Here is a 22,232-nt window from a genome sequence, read left to right on the forward strand (position 1 = left end):
AATGGCAAGCACATAATGAGACACCTATGAAGAAAAGAGGAGGTTTATTTTAAAAGCTTAGATGGAGACTGGAAATCAAATATATGTAAAGGATGTTAAAGTAATGGGAAGACTAAAAGCAATACTGAGAAATGGATTTTGTTTTCTGCAGCGCCAACAAAGTATCAGCTAAAAAAAGGAAGATGGGATGGATACTGTGGCCAGCTGAATGAGAGCAAACTATCTGAGACTGACATAGTGAGTTACATTAAGGAGCGCAAGGTATTCTGAAAAGAGTGCAAAGAATTTATATTTGCCCGCAAATGAAGCAAGAAACAGAGGACATAAATAAAAATTGTATAAGGTGTGCAATGATGCAAAAGTGGATTACTAAAAGAAAGCTGCCAGCACTACTGCATTGCCTAAACCAAGGACTGTGACAAATACTGCAAAGGGATCACCCAGATAAACTGTCACAAACTAGAGCATCAGTATCTCTTTGTCACAATTAGTGTCTTTCCTGGATAGATTGAGGCTCTTCACCTAAAAAGAAATACAACTACTGGAACTGTAACAATGTTGTGGCAGAAAATTGTTTGTAGAATGGGACAGCAGCTGAAACAGGATGAGATAAACAGCGGGGTGGGAGCAGGGAGGTTGCAAGTGAAGTAACTCAAGCCTTAATAAGTAACCTGGGGATTAAGCAAGGACTGTATATACCCTACCACCTGCAATCCTCCAGACTGGTAGAAAGAAATGAGTCAGACTATTAAAAATATACTAAAGAAAATTGTAGGACAATATCCAAAATGATGGGCTGAAAAGTTAACCTCTCTATTAGTTGCATTAAGGAGCAGTGAGAGATTAGGGACTGGTTTATAACTCTACCATATTTTGTTTGGATAGCCTGTCCTGTAGTGGTCCTATGTCTAAGACCCTGAAATACTACAGCAGGATAAAGAAGAAAACAATGCTTGGATAGAAGAAACAACCTGAGAAAAATGGGTAAAATGAGAAAGCAAGGATACAATTCATATATGGCTTATAAAATAAGGGGTCAAGTACTGTATTTGAAATCAGATAAAGATGAGCAAGCCTTAGAGACAAAATGAAAGGGGACCTATTAAGTTACTAATAGGATAAATTCTCTAAGATATTAAATAGATGAGGGCAATAGTAAATACAAACTGGTTTATGTTTCTCAGATGTCCCCCTAAGGGGCCAAAAAATTCTGGAATCTGTCATGAATTTGTCAAGAACACGGACACAGAAAATGTCCCAAAGAGGAACCTCTGGCGCCTGTGCAGCCTGAGCCCCTGCACTCACAGCCCACCTCAGTACAACTTCATCTCCCACAAGCAAGGGGGTGCAGCCTGCCTGGTGTTCACCTCCCACCTGGCTCCAGCAGATCTGTTTATATGCTTGCATACTAATGGGGCTGGTTTATGCTGCAAGTTTTGCTTATTTTCTATTTTTGTAGGACAACAGATTTTACTACAGCTCCTCAAACAAGCAACAGCTGACAGAGTCAGGGACCAGCAATGCAAACTCCAAGGCAAGGCGGAGGAGCTGAGGTCTCCTGCAGTTACAAGGATTTCTAAATTGGCTTTTCACTTCATATTAATAACTTTGGTCTTTTTACAAATTGCATTAATTTCAGATATTTAACAAGGCAGATAATGACCATGAAGTGCTTTGGAGACCTAGAGATGATCACCTTCAGACCTTTATGGTTCTGGAGGCCAGACCAGAAAGCGAATGCCTCCGCAGGGACTCCCTGCTCGGTCCTGATCAGGAGCCTGGCATTGCTGCAGGGTTTGAAGCATCCTTGCTGCGCTCATGGGCAGCAGTCCAGAAGCTGGTGACAACCAAAGGAGAGGAGAAACAGTGACCTGCAGACCAGTAAAGTGGCATTGCTATAACCTGCGCATTAACTTTAAAGAGTTCATTGTTATATCTTGCCTGTTTGGAGCTTTATTTATTTATTTTTTTTTTTAGTCTGTTTTACTGGAGTCGCCAATAAGATTTTCATGGCTAGATAGCTAACCTATGACCTAGCCTGCCTTAATCTTGCATAGCTTGGTCCAGCTACTTAATCTAATAGTAATAACTGAAGAACCGAAATGAAAAATTGTTATGGCTCTTAAGGGAGCCTTGAGAGTTACAGCTCATGATCTGGATCCACCCAGATTGGGAAATCGTAGCTGAAGCTTTGGAAAAAGTGCTCTAAAATTGCAATAACTGAATGAACTCAGTAGTTTTATTCGTTTACAGGAAAATCCAAGGAGGAGGAACAACTTGAGGAAAAGCAGCTAGCCCTGGTGTTGAGCTGCTGATTTCAGTAATGGCCTTTTAAGCAATTTAGGAGGAGTTTAGGAGCGAGGGTCAAATAAGAAAGGAAGCAGAAAGGGGGGATTGAGGCATGCGGGAGACTAAATGCTGACAGTAGCTAAGGAGTTAAAAATTGAGAGAACTGGGGGTTCTGTGTAGGTCTGAAATGGGATAAAGTGTAATGGATTGTAAACTACTATGACTGAGTCACAGTGGAAGTAACACTGGAGAGCAATGTTAGCCATGTTAATAGCCAAAACTTAACTGCTAAGCCTTGCAGTCCTTTAAAGAGGAAATTATAAAAATCATATATCGTGGGTAAGGATGGTAAAAGTCTGCACAGAATGTTATAAATGATCACAAACCACTCTGCGTAATTCTCCCCTTCACTGTTCCCCACAGCTGTTTAGCTGCCTCCACACAATCCCAAGCCCAGCTCTGATACTGCACAGCTGCATAACCTTGGGCCAAACTTCTGAGCAAACCGCTAAGTTATGAGACAGCCTGCAAGAAGATAAGAAGGGCAAAAGCAGGGGGAGGAAAAACTGAGAGCTTTGGGTCAGATCAAGCCATTAATATCTACAGTGAAAACTGGATAAAACTGGGTTTGAGCATCCCAATCATATGTTTACCTTCCTCACAAATGGCCAGCAATAGCATTAGTCACACACCTGAGCTACATCAGGTGATAGTGATATCAGAATAACTAAGAAAAAGACTGTGCTGTGTGATAGACTGGAAAAGCGAAAGCTTGTGAAATTCTCACAAGGACTGGCAAACTCGGGGCACCAGTGGATCCACGCAGTCTGCAATAACCAATAAACTCAGAGGTTGCTGAGGTTGCCGAGGTTGCCCAGGGCCACCGGCACGAATGAACATCAACAGCTGTGATTACTACCTGCTGTGAAGAATGGCAGCTGGGCTCTTCAGCACTGCATGCTGTGGGAGCTTCCAAAAGAGAGCCTGAAGGGTGTGTCCATGCTCTGCTCTGGAGTGGCCAGGGATTGCTCAGTGGTGTTTGTGCTGGGGGGGATACAGGTAGGTCAGAGCTGCTCTGTGCCAGAGAAAACTCCTGGCTTAGATCAGTTTAGAGGTTCAAGGAAGCAACAATGCTGACTGCAGCTGGGTGGGGCACAGCCCAGGGGTTTGTGCCTAAGCATCCCCCTGTGCAAGAAGCTGAGGAGAGGCTGGGAGCTGAAATTTCAGAACTCACAGAGTTGGTTCAGGTTCTGGAGCAGCTCTGCATTTCACAAATGTATGAGGCTATATGAGGCAGGAGATGGTGGGGACTGAGGGTCATTCATGAAGTTGCTTTGGGGATAAAAAGAAAGCAGATTAATTTATTCTCTCAAATTGGAAAAAAAACCCACAAAAGAAACAAACAAACAAAAACCAAAATGAAAACCCCAAACCAACCACATGAACCCCCCCAAAAAACTCAAAATCAATAAACCAACAAAACATGTCTCTCTCTCCTTTTTTTTTTCTTTTGGCCTTTTTTTTTTTTTTTTTTTAATAAAGATTTTTTCCTCTTCCTTGCACTCAAAAGCCCAGCACACAGCTCTTGACTTCAACTGTTTAGCTTGGCCATGCTTTCTGTCTCTGCTAAAGTTCTTCCAGCAGTCAACAGAAAAGCTACCGAAAAAGCCAGCAAGCCTTGGGTCCATCCTGCTGCCCTCCTCCGAGCTGGCCCTACATACAAAAGTGGAAAGCTGTTGGGGTTGCATGGTGACAGGCAGCAGTGCAAATGTTTGGAGAAGACAGGAATTATCAGATGGGAACTGGGTGAAGGCAGAGTGGGCATGTTTGGGGCTGAGAGGGAAGAAGGGACGGAAATAGCTCAGTTCTTGTATTAACTGATAACATTGAGCGCATTAATCAGCGAGTGAAGCTCGTCCCTTACGCTCTCCAGGGAGTGACAGATCGTCTGAGGGCTGTCCAGGAGCTCGATGCTGTGGGTGTAGGGCTCGTATTTCACCGAGAAGGGCCGCTTGATGTGCGCTGCATAGCTCCTGCAAGAGAAGGGTACAGACAGCTGGGTACAAGAGATGGATCCTGAGTCTCCCTCCTACCCACCACCAATTACCCAGGAAGATCACAACAGGTTAATGCCTCCTTTAGGTAGAGTTTCCAAGTTAGCACAAAAGCTCTGGTTTCCCACCTTTCCAGTGCCACAGGACTATAGCAGTAGTTGAAATCCCTTCTGTTCATCAAGGAAAACCATGAGTGTGCCTGTGAGTTTCTGTGGGCTGAATACATGTGCTTGTACCAAACTAGAGGGTACACTGAAGTGGTCACCTCCACATCCATTGCCAGGCATCCTCTGTTTCAATTTCTTTTTCACAAAATGCCAAGGAGATTTAGTAGCTAATTGCATGGAAAGCCCATGGTATTATAGCATTATATTACTAAATCCTTTCTGACATTCATTTATTGACTAATCTCTACTTGGGGAGGGGGAAACTAGCTGTGTGCCATCTTAAGGATAGATTTGACAGGCAGTGCCTCAGACCTGAGCTAGAGGATGAGAATAGCATCACCAGAGACTTGTGCTTGAGCAAAGCTGCACTACCATACAAAAAGCTAACTACAGCCTAGATCTCAGTGATGAACTTGACTTCACCTGATATTTCTCAAGAGCAAGACCTTGTTGGTACTTTTCTAATGGAGAATTACATGGTCAAGTGAAAGCAAGTCAAGGATAAGGTTTCCCCAAAGTTGCCCACATTCGCTTCCAATGCTAAGATTTGTATACTTGACGAGGTAGGGTTTTTTAATTTTGGGGCTATGTAAATATGGAGCTGGGAGTTTATATTTAGGTACTCGTGGCTACAATCTCATGCTGGAAAGGCCTGGGAAGATGAGGGAACAAACAGCAATAGCAACAGGCATGATCCTTGCCTCTGCAGAGGCTTCACCCTTTCTCTCCTGAATTGCTTAGCTTAGGCTACCCTCTTGTGGCTACCACAGGTCTGCTCTGGCACAGGGCTCGGGGAAGTACAGCCCTTTCCCAGACGGAGGCAGATGTTCCTCTAGCTGGTACTTCGTGCTTAGTATGGAATTGCAAGGGGTTGGGGGAAAACACAACTGATAGGGCCAAGGGGCACAAGGTCCAAGGTGCAGGCTAACACTGGCAGGGAGCTGCCATTCTTGCAGGAAAACAGCAAAAATGTGCAAATGAAGGGGTTTCCTGCATACTTGCGTTGTCCATCTCCTGAAAGATGTGGTTTATCTCAGTTCTACCAGGTAAGGTCCAGCTCACCTCTCTTCTTAATGCCATCAGCCACAATCATGACTGCTAATGGCTAGAAACTTGCCTTCCAACGTGAGTGTGATCACTTGACACCTTTTGAAGCATATAAATATGATATAGGTGCTTGGAAGGGCACTGGGGGAGTGTACCCTTTCTGAGAAAAGAGGCTTTTCTTGAGGGATAGCATTGATAGTCAGGTCCATGGTGGCAGCAGCCAGTAATGCAAAAGATACAGATACTTTAATGTTTTCACCCCAGAGGGAAACATCTGTGTGGTCTCTGAGCTCTTTAAAAAGGATGGTTTACAGTCACAGTCAAGCTTGCCACAGTCAAGACCCTCTAGCCTAATCTTGGCTGTGTATGTGGTGTATATTTCCTTTTTAAATGCAAGGAAATGACTCAGTAGGCAGCAGTTGTTTTTTTTTAAAGCAGCCTAGTGTGTGCTTGCTTTGGAGCAGCTGGACCCCAGGTTGTGTGAACAGTGCAAGTGAGGGTAATAAAAGCAGAAGTTAAAATATAGCAGTCCTCTTAATTTATATTAAATACCACTCTTGAAGGAACTGCAAGGTCATGTACATCATGTTTACCTCATTCTGTCTCTTTCCTAAGCTAAGATAAAAATGGTATAGGCAAAGTTTTCCTCTGTCAATCGAATGTTAAAGCACTGAGCTTTTCTCCTGTAGGCAATTCTCAGTATGACCAAGAAAATGCTCTTTTAAAGAGATGACCATGGGTAGAGCTGGCTTTTACCATCCTGTTCACAGTCCCATGGGATGGGGAAACACATTTACACAGGTGAGATGCTGTCTGGTGTTCGCTAATCCTAGGAGGCAAAAGTTCCTTTTTCCCCCCTGGATAAATCTATTCACTCCAAGCAAATCTTTTTTGTTTGTGTATGAGCTACTAATGATGCCTGGGTTTGGTTGTTTTTCTGGGTTTGTATTTTCTCCTGCCTGTTTAGGTCTTTTTCCTGGTTGAATAATAAATGGGTAAGTTGCACAGCAGCTGCTCAGAAAGACAACATCTTTCTGCATCCAAAATTCAGAGAATGCCACCATTTTGAGCAGCTCTTCACCATTTTCCTAAAACTTTCACCCACAGAGCAAACTTTTACATAGTGCAGAAGCCCATGTTTCAGAAGGACACATGCTGGCAAGATGCTCCCACAAAGGACAGCCAGTACCTGACCTATACCACTTGGCCCTTCTGCAGCAAGGTAGCAGAGGGGGTCCTGGTGGGTGGTTTGGGTCTCCAATTTCTGGACCAGCAGCCCTCTGTTATGTTGCTTGGCCTCCTCTGGCAACTGGAGATAGTCTGTAACTGCGGCCTGTGAGAACTAGGCAGACTAGCTAGATCTGTCCCTTCTCTTGCTCCCTCGATCTTATCCCCAAGAATGCCTTCAATTCCATCCCATCCCATCCCACTGCTCCACATGCAAGACCTTGAGTCCAGCAGATTTTGTAGGGGCTCTTTGGACCCCATAGGAACTGGAGAATCACTTAACCTTTAAAGACCTGACAAGAGTTTCCAGAGTACTTCTGAGCACTTGAACTGAAAGCAGCCATACTGTCAACTGCTATCTCAATATATTATATTTTAATTTCCTTCTATTTGAGTCTCTCTCACTGCCCAGTCCTACCTCAATTTACTTTTGGCATCACTGAAGCTTTCAGACACAAAATAAACAGGCTGGTAGTTCTGGTCCTGGTAGGGCTGAACAGCAGCAGCATCTGGGTCAAAATCCCGCACCTCTGGTTCGTCCGACAAGGAGTGCTATGAACACAGCAGAAAAGTGGCAGCATGAAACTAAGGGGATTGGAGGGCACATATGGGGGAAACAAAGGTGAAGAACAGATTGGGTAAAGTCGCTGTAGAGGTGCTGAAACAGAAGGTGTTTTGCTCTATAAGTCTAGAGCAGAGAGGCAAATTATGCTGGGACTTACTATGAGCTCCCCGTAGGAAGACAGGAGCCCGGCTCCGTAGGCTTTGACTATTCCGTTCTGTCTGCAGAGCCCAAACTCCACTGTAAACCAGTAAAGCTGTGAAAGGAAAAGGGAAAACTCCTGGAGGATACAGCTCGTCATCTTCATCTCCCTGTCACTTCTGAGCCCTTACATCATGGCCAAGGTCTGCGGCTATTTAAAGGAACAGGTGCCTGACACTTTGTCCACTCTCCATACCCTGCACCCTTTGCTGCCAGAGAAAAGTGCTAAACTAAGTTGCTGCTACACCAGGACAGATGGAGTCTGCATCCCTGGGCTTGTCCCCTGTACATCCAGCTGCTGTGTGATGCTGCTGTTTGGTGCCCTTGGAGCAGAATAGGTCACCTTGCTGAGGGAGAGCCGAAGGAAGTGGATGTCATTTAATCCCATCCCAAAGAGTTCCAGCAATGCTGCTGTTAGAAATACGATGCTTGGTGATACTACTGGTGCCCAAGAAAATTGGGTTAATGTGCAAGCAAGCTCTGCTGTTAAACTGATCTCTGCTCTGCACAGACATCGTGAAAAGAGTAGGGCTGGGGCAACCCAGGTGGGGGCTATGAGCCTGCAAATCTTGGAGCATCAGGCTGAACCTGTCCCCTTGATACCACAGAAGTGCTGCTGGAGGGGTTGGGCCGCCATCCAGCAAAGATGTAAACTTACTGTTGCTAGTTTCTCAATTTCTTCATCAGTTGCTCCCAGAGATGCCAGCCCAATGTCCTAGGAAAAGAAGGGAAGGGGCAAATATCAGATTTGGTCTGCGGGCCTTACACATTTATTTCTCTGTTTTATTGCTTTGAGATAACAGATATTGCTGTCCTGCTGTGCCATGCATGGTTTGGGACTTCATTGTGCTCAGACTAAAAATGCTTTGCTGCAGAGTTAGTATTAGAGTTCTCAGTCCATCACTGGAACATCATGTTCAATAAGAACAAGAAGGGTTTAGGTGGTGACACTGGGGTTTGGGATCCCACCTTGTGCCCTGCTCTCTCAGGGGTGAGAAAGCAGATGACCACCTTACCTGAGAGAACTGGGCAAATGTCTTGTCAGCCAGCATCGGGACGTGCCCCAGCAGCTCGTGACAGCAATCCCTGCCGATCGATGTGAGGGTGGAAAGGAGGAAAACACAGTCAGCAGCCGGCAGAGTGTGTCCGATGGGGAGAAAGGGTAATTGCTGGCCAGGTGAGAGATGCAGGAGGGGGAGGCCGTGGGGGCCAGGCAATACTCACGGCTCAGGGGAGTGCATGGGCGAGGAGGCGTGGCGGATGTACTGCGTGCACTGGAAGACGCGGAAGGCCAGGCTGGCGAGGAAGTCCCGTGCCGACAACAAGCCAGCCACCGGCCGGAGCTGGAAGCCAGTCCTCTCTGAAACAGCACATACCATCTCTGTGAGGAGCATGGCCCGTGGGCTGTGCTGATGTCCTGTGTTCCCAGCACTGAAAACTAAAGGGTTTCTTTTATGCCAAATCTAATTTATTTGCTCCTTCTAGGGAACAACATCTGCTCTTTAGTTGCTCAGTGGGATCATTTGGCTATGAGCTCGACCTTCAATTGCAGCCCACTGTGTTTAGCTGCAATCTCTACCACTTGGGCTCTACCTCTGTCCTCTGTGGGCAATGCACAAACCACCAGCTCTCCTCCAAAATCTCAGCTCACACTCTCCTCCTTTGGGTTCAGGTTGTCATCCGTAGCTGCCACCACCATGCTGGAGCCCTGGCACACCCTGAACCTGGGTCCCCCAGGCTCATACCCACCTTTCAGGAAGCGGGAAACCTCCTCCAGCTGAGGGATGTTGTTCTCATTGTAGCCACAGAATTTCTCCAGTAGACTGAAAGCTTCAAGGTACTCCTTGCAGGCATGGGTAGGGTACAAGCTCTTCAGGGTGCTGTACACCTCCTTCCTTCAGGACGAGAGGTGGCATTCATTCAGTGGCTTGATGTGTCTAGTCCTCTCCTGTCATAGTGTTATGCACTACCAGGGACCCAGGCCTCTAGGCTCCTTGTCCTTTTGCCTTTCTCCACCACTAAGTCTATATCTCTGCACATTGATAGAGGTATGTAAACATACAGACACACATTCAAACAAGCCTGCAAAGGCAGCAGCTGTATCTGCACAGACCTATTTCTGACTTGAAGGTCAGGAAATTGTATAAAAGGTATTAACTGGAATTAAAATATTCCCAGTAGGTAAACTTCTGAAGTTGCACTGTGAAGACAGTCAATAGAACCAGGAGGTGACCTTGTTGAGAAGCCTGTGTACTCAGGTCATATGAGTTGGCCTTGTTTTCAGAGACACTCCTGCAGCAACACTCCTGGAAAAAATCATCCTCAAAGGAAGTGTTTTCCTAAGTGAGTCCAGGGAGGTACCACACAGATATTCACCACTGGCCTCTTCTTTCTGCACCTATGATAACTGCTCTTTGTTTGGAAGCTGCTACTAAGTCAGGACTCTTAGAGAAGTGGGACTCTAAATTATCTACCTTGCTCTCTGTGGAGGCTCCTTTGGAGGCTCCTGGGGGCTGCAGTGTGAAAGGGCTGTTGATGCAGCCCCAAGAAAGGAGGAGACAGAGCATCACTGTTTTGGACGTAGCTTGCTCTCCTGGATGTGGCCCTACCATAAAATGCCATGCAATATGTTACTGGCTTTTGTAACAAGCTATTAAGTAGGATGCTTGCGCTCCTGATACATTTTTCGAGAGGTCACACCTTAACCGTTTGGGTTTTGATTCCCAGCTTCTAATGGTGAAGCCAATAAATATCCTCGATCAAATCAGCACTCACCAGGTAGCGATCTCCTCTGCTGTGTACTCCACGTGAGGGATTGGGTCCCCACTGCAAGGCAAATACACCATTACTGAGCAGAGCACATGCCAGGCTCCTCTTCCCTTCGAGAAGGAAGCACTTTGGAGAAGCTCTGCATGATGTTCATCAATCTTCTTTAAACCAAACAAGGGGGTGACAGGAAAGACAAAGCCTTAGTACTGGGTCGTTTGTACAGGTGCAACAAGTACATAGACACGAAGAAAAGCATTAGTCTAGTCAGATTATAAATGATCAAGGGATGAGCAAGGGTTTAGCAGGAACAACATTTACCAGAAAAAAAAAACAACACCAACTTTGTATGAAAATAAATTAATTTCATGTGCCTGAAGTTCAGGGAGCTGGTGGCTTCAAGAATGAACCACCAGCTGGGAAATAAAATGAACTAAGAAGGAAAGCTAAATGCATTTGAACTGCAGAAAAATATATTGTCAGTAATATTAAGGATGGCAAGAATGGAAAATCTTAATGTTGATGTAAGTGGGCACTAAAGAAGACTGACAATTTTGCTTTTTCTCATCATAGTTAGCAATTGTATTTCCTGAGTCTTTCTATTCTCTATTTGAACAAGTGAGGTATTCATATATTACAGTGTAAAAGCATAGTTCCTTTTCCATTAACAGGCTGAAGAGACACTACACAGTGGCTCATAAATATTAACCTGCAGGTGAGATGTACGAGAAGACATTGCAAATTGGTCCATCATCTTAGGACAGTGTTTATTCCTGTGTCATTTGTTGGCACAGTGACTTTCTGTGCACCTAGTATTCATACAGGATAAAACCTTCAGTGTCCATATTCTGGGCTTCAAATCAGCAAAGAACACGAAACCTAACAGCAGAAAACTGTACTGGCATCTCACCAATTGCAGGGGTAGCTGAAGAAAGTGATCCATATAATTTCTGTAGTCTGCTTTCAGCACAGCTCACTACAGTGAGCACAGCTCATCTGTACCTGAAGTCCTGCTCAGAGAGAATGCTACTGTGAAAGGCAGTGTCACTGAATAGGATCTAGGGAATATTTTACAAACCTAACTGAATATTAGAGCTCTGTTTGGTGTTGTAGTGAACAGACTGAGTCCTATCACTGCATGTATCAGAAGTATTAAGTAGGAATAGTCTTAAATCTATATAAGACAATGTTGAAAATGTTACTGGAATCTGTTTAATTTATCAGACAGAGTTTGGAGGTGAACCATTTAGTCTATAAATACTCTCATAGCAGAAAAAAATAAAATCTCTGATAGTAGTGTTTTATCTAGCAGATGAAAGGCATGTATGATCCACTGCGGAAAAGCTAAAGCTATCAAAGTACAGTTTAGAAAGAAAACCCACATTTTTTCACATCGTTCATTGGAACAATGGTTCCAATAAAGCATTGGAACAAATTTTCTGAGCATGTGATAGTTTTCCAGTAGTTGAAACACTGAAGTCAAAACTAGGTGCCATTCTAACAGAAGATGCTACATTTCAAAATTAAGTTCAAGATCTGATGGATGTAGCTTTTTTATGCAGGAAGTTTATTCTTATTATATCTGTATCGATGTATGAATTAATGAAAACAGATATTTTTTAATTAAGAAGAGATTGGAATGAATAGAGAGAAGAGAGACACAAAATGAGCTGGAAAGGCTGAATGGGGAGACAAAACATGAAAGAAGTGCCAAAAATGTAGTACAATGACTTCACAACAGGTTTATTGACATGTCGTTATCCCTTCATGAATGTTAGGAAAGAGACTTACTGCTTATAGTGAAAAGCAATCTCTGCTATTGATTTCCTTCTCTGGCGATATACTGGGTCAGAGTAGCCCTGTGACGGCAAATAGGAACAGAGATAGGATTTTTAATCAGTTACTAAAATTTCTCATGCAAGAAAGATCATCGCTGGCTGGAGAAACTTCTCTCAAGGTATCATTCTCACTGTAGTTGACTGATCAGCTGCACTAATAGGTGTTCTCCAACTCCCTGCTTCCGTGGGACAACTCAGGAGTTCAGTATGAGGGTGTGCCCATACAGACTAACTCACCGGGTGATCCAGATCCAAGTCAGGGTCAAACTTGGTGACCAAATGGTGGCACTTGTCCAATTCACAGATTTTTCTGGGAAACCAGTGAACTGTGGGGAGAGAGAAAGTGACAATCTGTCTGTGGAAGTGAAGATGGAGCACTCCCTAATAAGAAGGGGTTGTGAGGCTGAGTAAGATACGTCTGATTTCACGTGCCAAATGCACACACACAACAAACAGCACATGGCACAGCTGTGCCTTCTGGGCAGTAATTCCGCAATCTAAATGGTCTTTGTTGTAGAGTCATGTCTAGTGTCATGATCTGCATCTCACGACTTCCCTGCCCGTCTCTCAGCAGAGTAGTTTGTGACAAAAATAAAGAAGGAGATGAAAATTGGATTTTACTGAAAGATTCTAGACTTCACATTACATTGGAGTAGGGATGGAGAGCTCATTAGGACAGGTGTGAACAAGCAAGAAATTCAATCTCCAATTTTTTTTTTTTTGTCTGTTACCAGAAGAATGGGCTATGAACAATGGAGTCTGTTGAGAAATGGACAGGGAGAGAAGTGGCTTTCAGGATTCAGGTGTCCCAGAGGCAGTCTTTTCTGGTTTACTGAAATTTAGCATAGAGTAGCCCTTTCCCTTTAGTGGGAATAACGAAATCTCCACCCTTTTTCAACAGGGAGAGCTCAGCCTCTCCTCACAAGTGAAACAGTTTGTAAGTTCCTTACATTTGTCTTCCTTAGTGGTCCTCACATCTTCTGCTACCCTCTTGATGGAGCTAATGAAAGTGTTGAGGTCAGAGCTGTGGACTTCACAGCGCACAAAGTATTCCAGTTCAGCAGTTCCTTCACGGGGCTTTCGGCTAAGCCTGGTCTCCAGGTGGTGAATTTTAGCTTCAAATGTCTTTTGGGACATGGAAAGAAAGAACAAAACCATGAAGCAACACTTGAGACACCTCCTGCAGCTACCCAAAGATGTCCATATGGATACATAGAATCAGAAGGGTTTGAGTTGGAAGGAACCTTAAAGATCAACTAGTTGCAAACCCCCTGTCGTGGGCAGGGGCAGCTTTCACTAGACCAGGTTACTCAGAGCTCCATCCAACTTGACCTTTAACACTCCCAGGGATGGGGCATCCACAACTTCTCCAGGCAACCTGTTCCTGTGCCTCACCATGCTTACAGTAATTTTTTTCCCTAATATCCAACCTAAACCTACTCTCTTTAAGTTTGAAAACATTCATCCTTGTCCTGACACTACATACTCTTTTAAATAGTTCCCATCCATCTTTCTTGTAGGCCCCCTTCAGATACTGGAAGGTTGCAATTAGGTCACGTCAAAGCCTTCTCTTTTCCAGGCTTAACAATCCCAGTCTGGGATGGATTCCCACTTGTCGTTTAGTTCGTGCCCCCTCTGTACCTCCAATATAAATGCACTTACCCATTAATTCCACAGTTTTTCCTTCTGCACAGGCAGCAGCCACTTGGGCTGGTCATAGGTACCAACAGAAGACTTCCACAATGGCAAAGAAGACCACATCAAGCGAGAAAGTTGATGTGGCAAAGTGCCACTTCTCATGGCCCTCTTTCCTTCCACCTCCCACCCAAGACCGAGGTGGCGTTTGGAGGGGTGTGGTGGGGGGCGAAGGGGCTGCCCGGGCGCGGCCGGCGACGCGGCGCTGGCCGTGGTGCTGAACGGCGGGGATGGCATGACCCGCCCTCAGCAGCTTCGGTTTGGGCTCACTATCAGAGCTGATGTCCTTTGGGCTCGTTATTCCTCCATGGAATAAGAGCGAGACAAAATGGAGTCTACAGTCTTTCAAAGGGCCCCGGTAGATTAGTGGATATTTTCTTTAGCTCAATGAAAACTGGCAGTACAAGCCCAAGTCCCTGGGCAATGACCCAACCTTTCCAAAGTCCCTGGAAGACCTTTGATAGAGGAAGGGACATGATCTCTTTTGTTAATCAGAGGCAAAAAGATGAGAAAGAACAGATGCAATGCCACAGGTAAATTAAATTTAGGACTGTGTTTTTTAATGTACCTACCAACTTCACTATTACATTGTCCCCTCAACAATCAATACCTTTGCATTAATGTGACAGCTATGATTGCATTACCTATGCTTTAGCTGCATGTAACACATAGAGAAGAGTGAAACCAGCTTCCCTGAAGCCTGGCTCATGATGAGGCAAATGTCATTATGCCTGTCTGCTTTCATGTCTTGTACCTGCATTGCCAGAGGGATCTGGGAAATGAATCTTCCTCTGTTGGGGCTTGACATGCTTGTCTTTTTATTATATTTAAAGCTCTCTCTGTGACAAGCTCAAAGAGCTTTTTTGCTCCAGGATGAAATAAACAATATTTGAACACAAGCTGCCCCAGCTTCTCTCTTGATGTTTTGAAAATAGTTAAACTACAGAGTTTAAATGCAGAGTAACATAAAATCTACCAAGTACAAGAGCCCGCACATCTGTTTCATACCCACTGAGCAGCCTGTTGAACGTTACACTGATAGATTTTTCGTGTTTTATCTGGCGTCTGTGTACTTTTGGGAAGGAGACCCAAGTCATGGCAGCACTAAGAGTTTTGTCAGATAAGTTTTTCATAGAGATTCTTTCAGTCTTGAGACAAGAACCATATGTTTCCCAGAAAACAGCTTTTCTTGCAACAGTCTTCTTAGAGGTGATGCAAGACATTTTGTAATTGCTGAAGAACTTAAACATTTTTCATAAGAGTATCAGAGATAATACTAAATGGGCAATGAATAACTAAAATGCCCTACAATTTCAGGGAAATATCCCCCAAAGGATAAGTATACTTTTTGTAGGTTTAACAGCTGTTAAGTAGTGCGTTTACTGTACAGTGCATAAAGCCCCGAACAACCTGTTGTGACCAGATCTGCTCTGAGCAGGAGGTTGGACTAGAGACCTCCAGAGGCCCCTTACAAGCCACATAACAGATTATCAGGAACAAATTGTCCTCTCCCATCACCGCTGAAGTCAGTGAAATTAAATTACCATAGATAAAACACATCTCAGAACCTCAGTTTGCAAAACACTTTTGAATCATTCTGGATGAAAATGTACTATATATATGCAAGCTTTGATTACTGTTTAAATAGATAGCAACTATTTCCAATGGAAAGACCACCAGTCTTTCCATTCATGGTACCGAGATCCTATATAATGCAACAGTATATTGCTGGCTAGGGGGAAAAACCTCAGTTAGCAGTTTGCCTTGGTATTAAAGGCATATACAGGATGCATCTCAGGGGGGAGGAATCAAACAGAACCTTTAACATGTGAATCAAATCAATCCTTGAAGTAGAGAGGAAATTTTGAAATCAAGATACCAGTTTTACACCCAGGGTGAAGTAGTTCCTGTAACTATTTGGCCAAGGACCAGTGTGTCAATGCCATTCAGAGACTGTTAAAGCCTTAACCCACAAGGAAGGTGAGTTTGGTCTGTAGGCAGGCAGGGTGCACAGCTTGCTTTGAATGTGGAATTAGAGCCCTTTACATGAAGTTGAAGTGCTGAACAGTGGAGAGAGTTGTCAGAGTATGCTATAAGGCACAAGGATGTGGACTGGAAGTGTGAACCTGTGTGGTTGGATCCAATAATTAAGCAAAATTAAGCCCAGAGTTTAACAGCACTGCAAGACAGAGATATGCCTCATTCTTAGTGATGGCAAGTGAGGGCACACTGGGGTATGAGCAAAGTGTAACTGTGGGGACATCAGACTGATCATTTGCAGTAGGCAGACCTAGTCTAATTCTTCTTTATTAGGCTCAAGTGGTATTTCTCACAGAACAGTCATGAAACCTGAAGTGTATTCCTTGACTACCATACAACAGGTTCGGTACTCACCTCAAATACTTTAAGTACACGGGACAGCGGTGAAGTCTTGGCTCCCTTGAGCATGAAGAAGAGATTCAGCATGGCTCTCCCATCCTTCTCCTCAAATACAATGGTCTCTGTAGACTCTGCAGCATCAGTAGCTGCAGCTGCAGCTTCTCTTTCCTTCCTGGCATCTTCAATGAGGCTTTGACGTCTTCCAATGAACCGTGGAGACTGAAGGTAGAACAGAAGGGGAGATCAGAGACATCCCCAGTAGCTGGATCAGATATGACTAATACATCTCAGCAGAGGAAGCAGGGAAAAGTTGTATTGACTTGCCTGACTTTGTAGAGGAAGATTTGGTGATGAGGACTGAGGTTTCAGAACTGAACTTTCAGAAATGTGCAGCTTTTGGAAAAAATCTGTGTAAAATATCTTTTTAGCATGACTGGAGAGTGGGCTTCTCCCCTCACCTTCCCTAGCAACAGTTTTCAATATCCTTCAAAAAACAAAAATAATAAAAAAATCTTACATAGCTTTCAGGTGTCTGATGAACTCAAGTGGAGAGGCATTAGACAAACCTGAAGTCATCTGTGAAAACATACTTTGTGAGGGACAGCTGAAGCCCACAGCTGTGGCCTGGCCAGGAAACATGAATTGTTTGCAGGTGTATTAGCAGGGCAGCTTAACTAAACAGCTCCCAGGATCCAATGTGACATTTTCTTTTGATATTAAGTGGATGCTTGCCCACTGAAGTGTAATTGGAACCACATCCATATACCCCAGAAAATAAATTCCTCCCACTCATCTATAGATTTGTTTTGTCCAAACAAACTCCTGCAGATTCTGTTATTTGGAATTGAATCTAAAACGCTGCAACTCTGTGCCTGAAGTCATGTTAGGTCGCTCGTTTATATTTATAGTGAACTACACACTGTTTCAATCACCAGTATTTCTTTTGTTATACAAATAGCTCATATACCAACTTACTTGTTCTTTGTCTTTTTACAACCAGTTTTCCATTTAGAGACAGCTCAGCTGGTTCCAATTTTCTGTGTTCAATACACAAACCAGATGACAAAGCCCCAGAACTTGCTAAAAGAACCCTGGGTAAGCACTGAAGAAGGACCAGAGTGGGATTGGCTGCAGTTTTCCCTCTGGTCACATTGAAAATATTCTGAAAGGATAGCGATGCCAACCGAGCAGTGCTTTCCCTACCTTGCGAAAGTTTAGAGAGTGTTTTCCTTTTAAAAAGACAACCTGATTGACTACTAAGCTCATTTTCTCTCTGATTTTCAAAGCCCACTATCAGTAAGTAATGTTTCCTGTAAAAATCCTCTTGGATGCTTTAGCAGTGTAAAGCCAACATTTTAAGTGCAACCTCAAAACTGCAGCACATCGAGGCACCAGCCGCTGCATTTCTATCTGGTCCTTTTTTAGTAAAGATACCTCTCTGAAATTATGTTTGCTGATCCACCCTTTATTCCTCATGGCACAGAAAATCACCTTCTAATAAATAAGCATAGACTGCTGCTTGTCTAAATTGGTGGTATTCATGCCCAAAGAGAGCAGACATCTAACAAGTAACCTCAGCCATAACTTTCAAAACCTTGTGAGCATGTGCTCAGCTTTAAGCGTGTGTTTTGCATCACTACAGTGTTTAAAGCTAAGCCAGTATTTACTTTAAAGTGCCTGCAATAAGCAGGGCAAACAGCCCTGTGCCAGGCACAGAAAATGGTCTCTGCAGCGACTCCAAGCCAGGCAGTGATGATACCTAAGGATGCTTTGTCATACTGTGCCCTGAGGCACAGGATTTTACTTATGGGGTGGAGAAGAGGAGAGGAGGGAAATTATAACCCCATATTTAGGTTGCAAATCAGGTTGAAATCCAACTTGGAGGAGTTTAAAAGGCGAGGCTGGAAAGCTGCACCATGAGAGGGAGCCTCAACCACTCAGACACACGTGCTGAGACTGGGTGGCCCCAGGCAGGCAGGACTGGGGGACTTCAGTCCCTGTAAGTTCCTTAGCTCCATGGTGTTTTAGGTGGTAAATTAAAAAAACCAACCAAACAAAACCAAAAAACCACAAACAAACAAAACCCCAAACAAATAAAACAAAAAAACACTGGTAAAAGGCTGATTTCTGAATTTTGCTTGGAAGAAGAGGGCTGGAAGGATCTGACTGCCTGCTGCCTCCTCTGCCAGGTGGAAGCTGCCTGGCTGCACGCTCCCCATCTCATCTTTCTCTCCTCTGCCCCTCACATTTATGCTCATTGGGGTATTACCTTCTTTTGCTGGAAATTAGGAATGTGGCATGTATAATAGCCAAACTGATCTTATGATAAATGTCTTCCTTTCTTCTGAAGGCGCCATTGTATGGTATTTCCAAATTGCCTTGCAGACTAGCTCCCTGAGTGCATATCTGGCTACAGTGAGAACTGTAATTTGATTTTGCAAAGCGTTTATTTGCCTAACCAGGGCTCGAGTCTGATATGGTCATTCACCTCTTTTGAAGGGTTAGTTTGTGCCTCTTATGAAGGGTTTGTTCATTTTTCCATCTTTGAGTTTACTGAAACTCAGAGTGCCCAGCCTGAGTAATTAAAACACTGCGTTCGAAGTTACTTTGCTTTGGTTTTTGTCCCCTGGCTCATTGTTTGCAGCAAGCAGGAAGGATTGTAAAGACTGTTTCCCTCTTGTCAACAAGAGGACAGTAACATCCTACCTCTGCTTCCCTGGGCACTCTTTCATGCTGGTTTGGCTCCAGTGGCTGTCTCCTGCCTGCCTCTGTTTGTGTGCTCTGTAACCAAACCCGGCTCCAGCTCCAGTCCCAGGGTCTCTTGCAAAAACTATTAGCAGCAGAAAAACTTGATATATAAAAAAAGATTTTTCTACGATGTGCGTTTGATGTTTGTCTGGCTCAGCTGACATATAAAATACCTGCTGCTGTGGATGAGTTCCGGGATTGCAAAGGTCTGTTCCCTTCTCCCCCCCGCCATTTTGCACAGTTTCCCCTGGAGCACAGTGCCAGTCCCTTGGGGAAAATGGCAAGGGAACCCCTCAGACCTGCTGGAGGTGGTGTGATGATGGGCAAGAGCTGTGTGGCTGATATCCATTGTCCCACTGAAAACACGAGGGCCAGGAAAGAACACTGTCACATGCAAATGCAGAGTCATGCTTCTTGCCTGGTGGAAGCCAGCAAAATAAGTGACAGGGTTGTGGAAATCTGTGCTAGGTGAGAGCAAAGGGCAAAGTTTTTCATGCATCCCACTCTCAAAATAATTCTCACATGTTAAAGTTTTAATTTTAGTTTGGGGTTTTTTTTCTGAACATTTCCATTTAAAGAAGGGACACAAACACAGGCTGAAGTTTTATGTGCCCCCCAGGCTGGAGGAGCTGCTCACCCCAAGCAGGTTGCCACACTCCTGTCCGCCCATCTGTTGAACCTGAATTCCTCTGGCACCTCTGTTCAGTGGCCCATTTCCCATAAAACACGGAGCAGTACCCCAGAGGGCGTAATAACCGAACGCTCTTCCCTTTTCCAGATGAGCATTTCAACGAGCATCTCAAATACTGATTTTACAGGCTGCTTGAAAAATACCAGGTTTTCAAGAACCACTTATGTGTTCATTATTTTGCCAAAATGAAAATGACTGTTAGCAGGAAGTCTTCCCTGATTTCCATTTATTAGAGAAGGCAACTTTATGTCCCTGTTTCCTTAATGTTTCACTTCCTTCCCAGCAAACTCCACTCTCCAAAATACCTGTCTGTCAATGTAGTGGCTGATTTTAGCAAGGCAGAGCATTGCACAGGGTTAAGAGAAGGGTGGACGAAAAAGGCAGCAAGCATAGGGAAAGGAACTGGGGAGCTCTATAACTGACCTGCTGGAGTCATGCTGCAGACATCTGCCAAACACATCTGCTACGTAACACATCTCTATTCCTGAGTTTTCTCCTGCCCAGCATCCCCAGGTGGTCCCCTGCTGGTGCTCCCATTGCCACTGGCTGCTCTGGCTCCCTCAGCATCACCTGCAGCCTGCACACAACTCAGACCCACAAGACTGTCCCATGCTGGGGGTCTTCAGGTTTGTCCTACCTGCCAAGGCTTTGGGATTAGGAGGTGAAATGTTCCTGTCCCTACAGTCAGTCCAATGGGTTGGCTAGGCTTGGCTTTTTAAAGGCACTTGAGAGTTCATTGGGAAGTTTTTCTCTCCTTTCAGATTCAAATCTGAATCCTGACAGATTCAGATTTGGTGCGTGCAGAAGCATTCCCCAGGCTAACCATAGGGCTGAGACCACATCAGGGAAGACTGGGAACAGAAATGGGGAAAGGATGTTTTGAGAGATAAACTATGGAGACAGCAGCAGTGAACAAACTAGTTAAACTGCCTGTGCCTTGTGTGCAGTCTAAAACAAGAGCCCCACGTTTTTATTATGCTAGAACAGGTGAAATCTCTGCAGTATAATGTCTTGAAACTAGGAGATCATTAAGATTTTCAAATTGCCTTTCACACTGGGGATTCCTTGCTATTCTTGCCTTAAGTCTGTGGGTTATTCACCTTACTTTTGGCTGAGGTGGTGGGCGTTGTATTAGTTCAAGTTTTCACCCCCCTAAATGTTTGCATTTCACATGTACCAATACGTAGAGAGAACTGCTGGAGTCATTTTCCTTTCCCAGCCAAGAGCCAGGAAGTGCCCATGTCGGCGAACTCCCACAGAGGCAATGTTGGTCCATCTATTCCTGCCTCTCTCTGCCTATAGCTATGGGAGAAGTTGTGGGTTTTGGAGGGGGAGGGGAAGAAGTGGGGTAGAGTTGTCTTACCATGATGGCCTCAGCTTGCTTGGAGTCCAGCTCTGACACCGCCCTGCGGAAGCCTTTGGCTGCAGAGGTGGAGATGTTCGGGGTTGGCATCTTTGCTCTTCCACAAGCTCTGCTGTCTGCTTTCCAGCTCCTTGCTAGCTTTTTATAGGGCAGGGCTGACGTCAAAGACTCTTTCAAATCTTCTCTTCCCCTGCCACCTCCCCATCACCACCTCCCTCCTTTCTCCCCCTCGGGCTGAGAGGAGGAGGGGATGCAAAGGAGAGAAACGTGTCTGTCCCATTAAATCTAATCGCTACAAAGATTGCAGACACCCTGCCTTCACAGACCAGACAACCCCCCACCTGTTTGCCTGCATCCAAAAGATTTCTACTCTAATTTACCCCTCCCTTGCTCTCCCTCCCATTTCTGGATAGAGCTCATTCTCATTACATGTTTCTCTTCCACACATTTTCTTCCCCAGCTTGGGAGTTGCACGAAAGGATTTTGATCTGTGAAAGGAATGAAATAAAAGGAAGAGATTTAGCCCTCTTCAGCCCTTTTTCCCCCTTGTTTGCCTTGTCATCGAGGCAGTAAAGTAATAAGAAAATAACACTGATTCCCCTAAGGCAACTGCAGGACTGGATCCTATTCTCACATATACACCTCCCAATGCCCAGCTCCTGACAACGCTGCGCATTTCAGGGCTCCCCCATCACCTCAGATCTTGATTCGGCCATGTAACTCTGACAGCAGGACAGCAGAATTTGAGTCTTCAGAGATGAAAAAGGCTTTAGAGAAAACAACCTGGAAAAACCCTCTCAGTCCTGCCTTCCCAAGGGCTTTGCTCCTCTTGCAGTAATTCCTAACAGACCAAATGCCCACATACAGTGGGGGCTGTGACAGTGGGTGACAGGCTCAGGACCCATCCTAGGACTCTGTTTGCTGCAAGTAAAACTGGCATTTTTCTCCTATTGGATTTGCAGCAGCTGTCCCAACCAAACAAGCACTGTGGGAATGCGTGGCCGTGCTTTGTGTGAGCCACCACCATCCTGGTGACAGGCCGCTGACTGGCACAAATCCCTGTGGACGGGAAGCTGGTGGCATTTCACCAGTTGACTGCCAGAGAGCTCACCCCCAACCTTGCTGACCACAGCATTGACATCTGGTTATGGCTGGTGGCTCGTCCTTCACGTGGTAGGATAGCTGAGTTCATGCCAGCATGCCAA

The 22,232-nt window shown here is 44.8% G+C and overlaps 1 protein-coding gene across 1 annotated transcript; it reads right to left on the bottom strand.

The window, feature by feature from the left end:
- Positions 1-3,820: 3,820 nt before the first annotated feature.
- TH (tyrosine hydroxylase) lies at positions 3,821-21,124 on the bottom strand. The gene is made up of 13 exons (XM_027724153.2): positions 21,028-21,124; positions 16,241-16,444; positions 13,102-13,276; positions 12,389-12,477; positions 12,105-12,172; positions 10,323-10,373; positions 9,297-9,442; positions 8,772-8,907; positions 8,564-8,633; positions 8,206-8,262; positions 7,507-7,602; positions 7,203-7,336; positions 3,821-4,322 (listed from the first exon to the last, which is right to left on the bottom strand). Exons 1-13 carry the CDS (start codon positions 21,115-21,117, stop codon positions 4,163-4,165), a joined length of 1,476 nt encoding a protein of 491 aa, XP_027579954.1. The 5' UTR covers positions 21,118-21,124; the 3' UTR covers positions 3,821-4,162.
- Positions 21,125-22,232: the final 1,108 nt, after the last annotated feature.

The sequence above is a fragment of the Pipra filicauda genome, unplaced genomic scaffold (assembly GCF_003945595.2).
Source record: "Pipra filicauda isolate LSUMZ 115617 unplaced genomic scaffold, ASM394559v2 scaffold222_size1277272_pilon, whole genome shotgun sequence".
Classification (NCBI taxonomy): Eukaryota; Metazoa; Chordata; class Aves; order Passeriformes; family Pipridae; genus Pipra; species Pipra filicauda.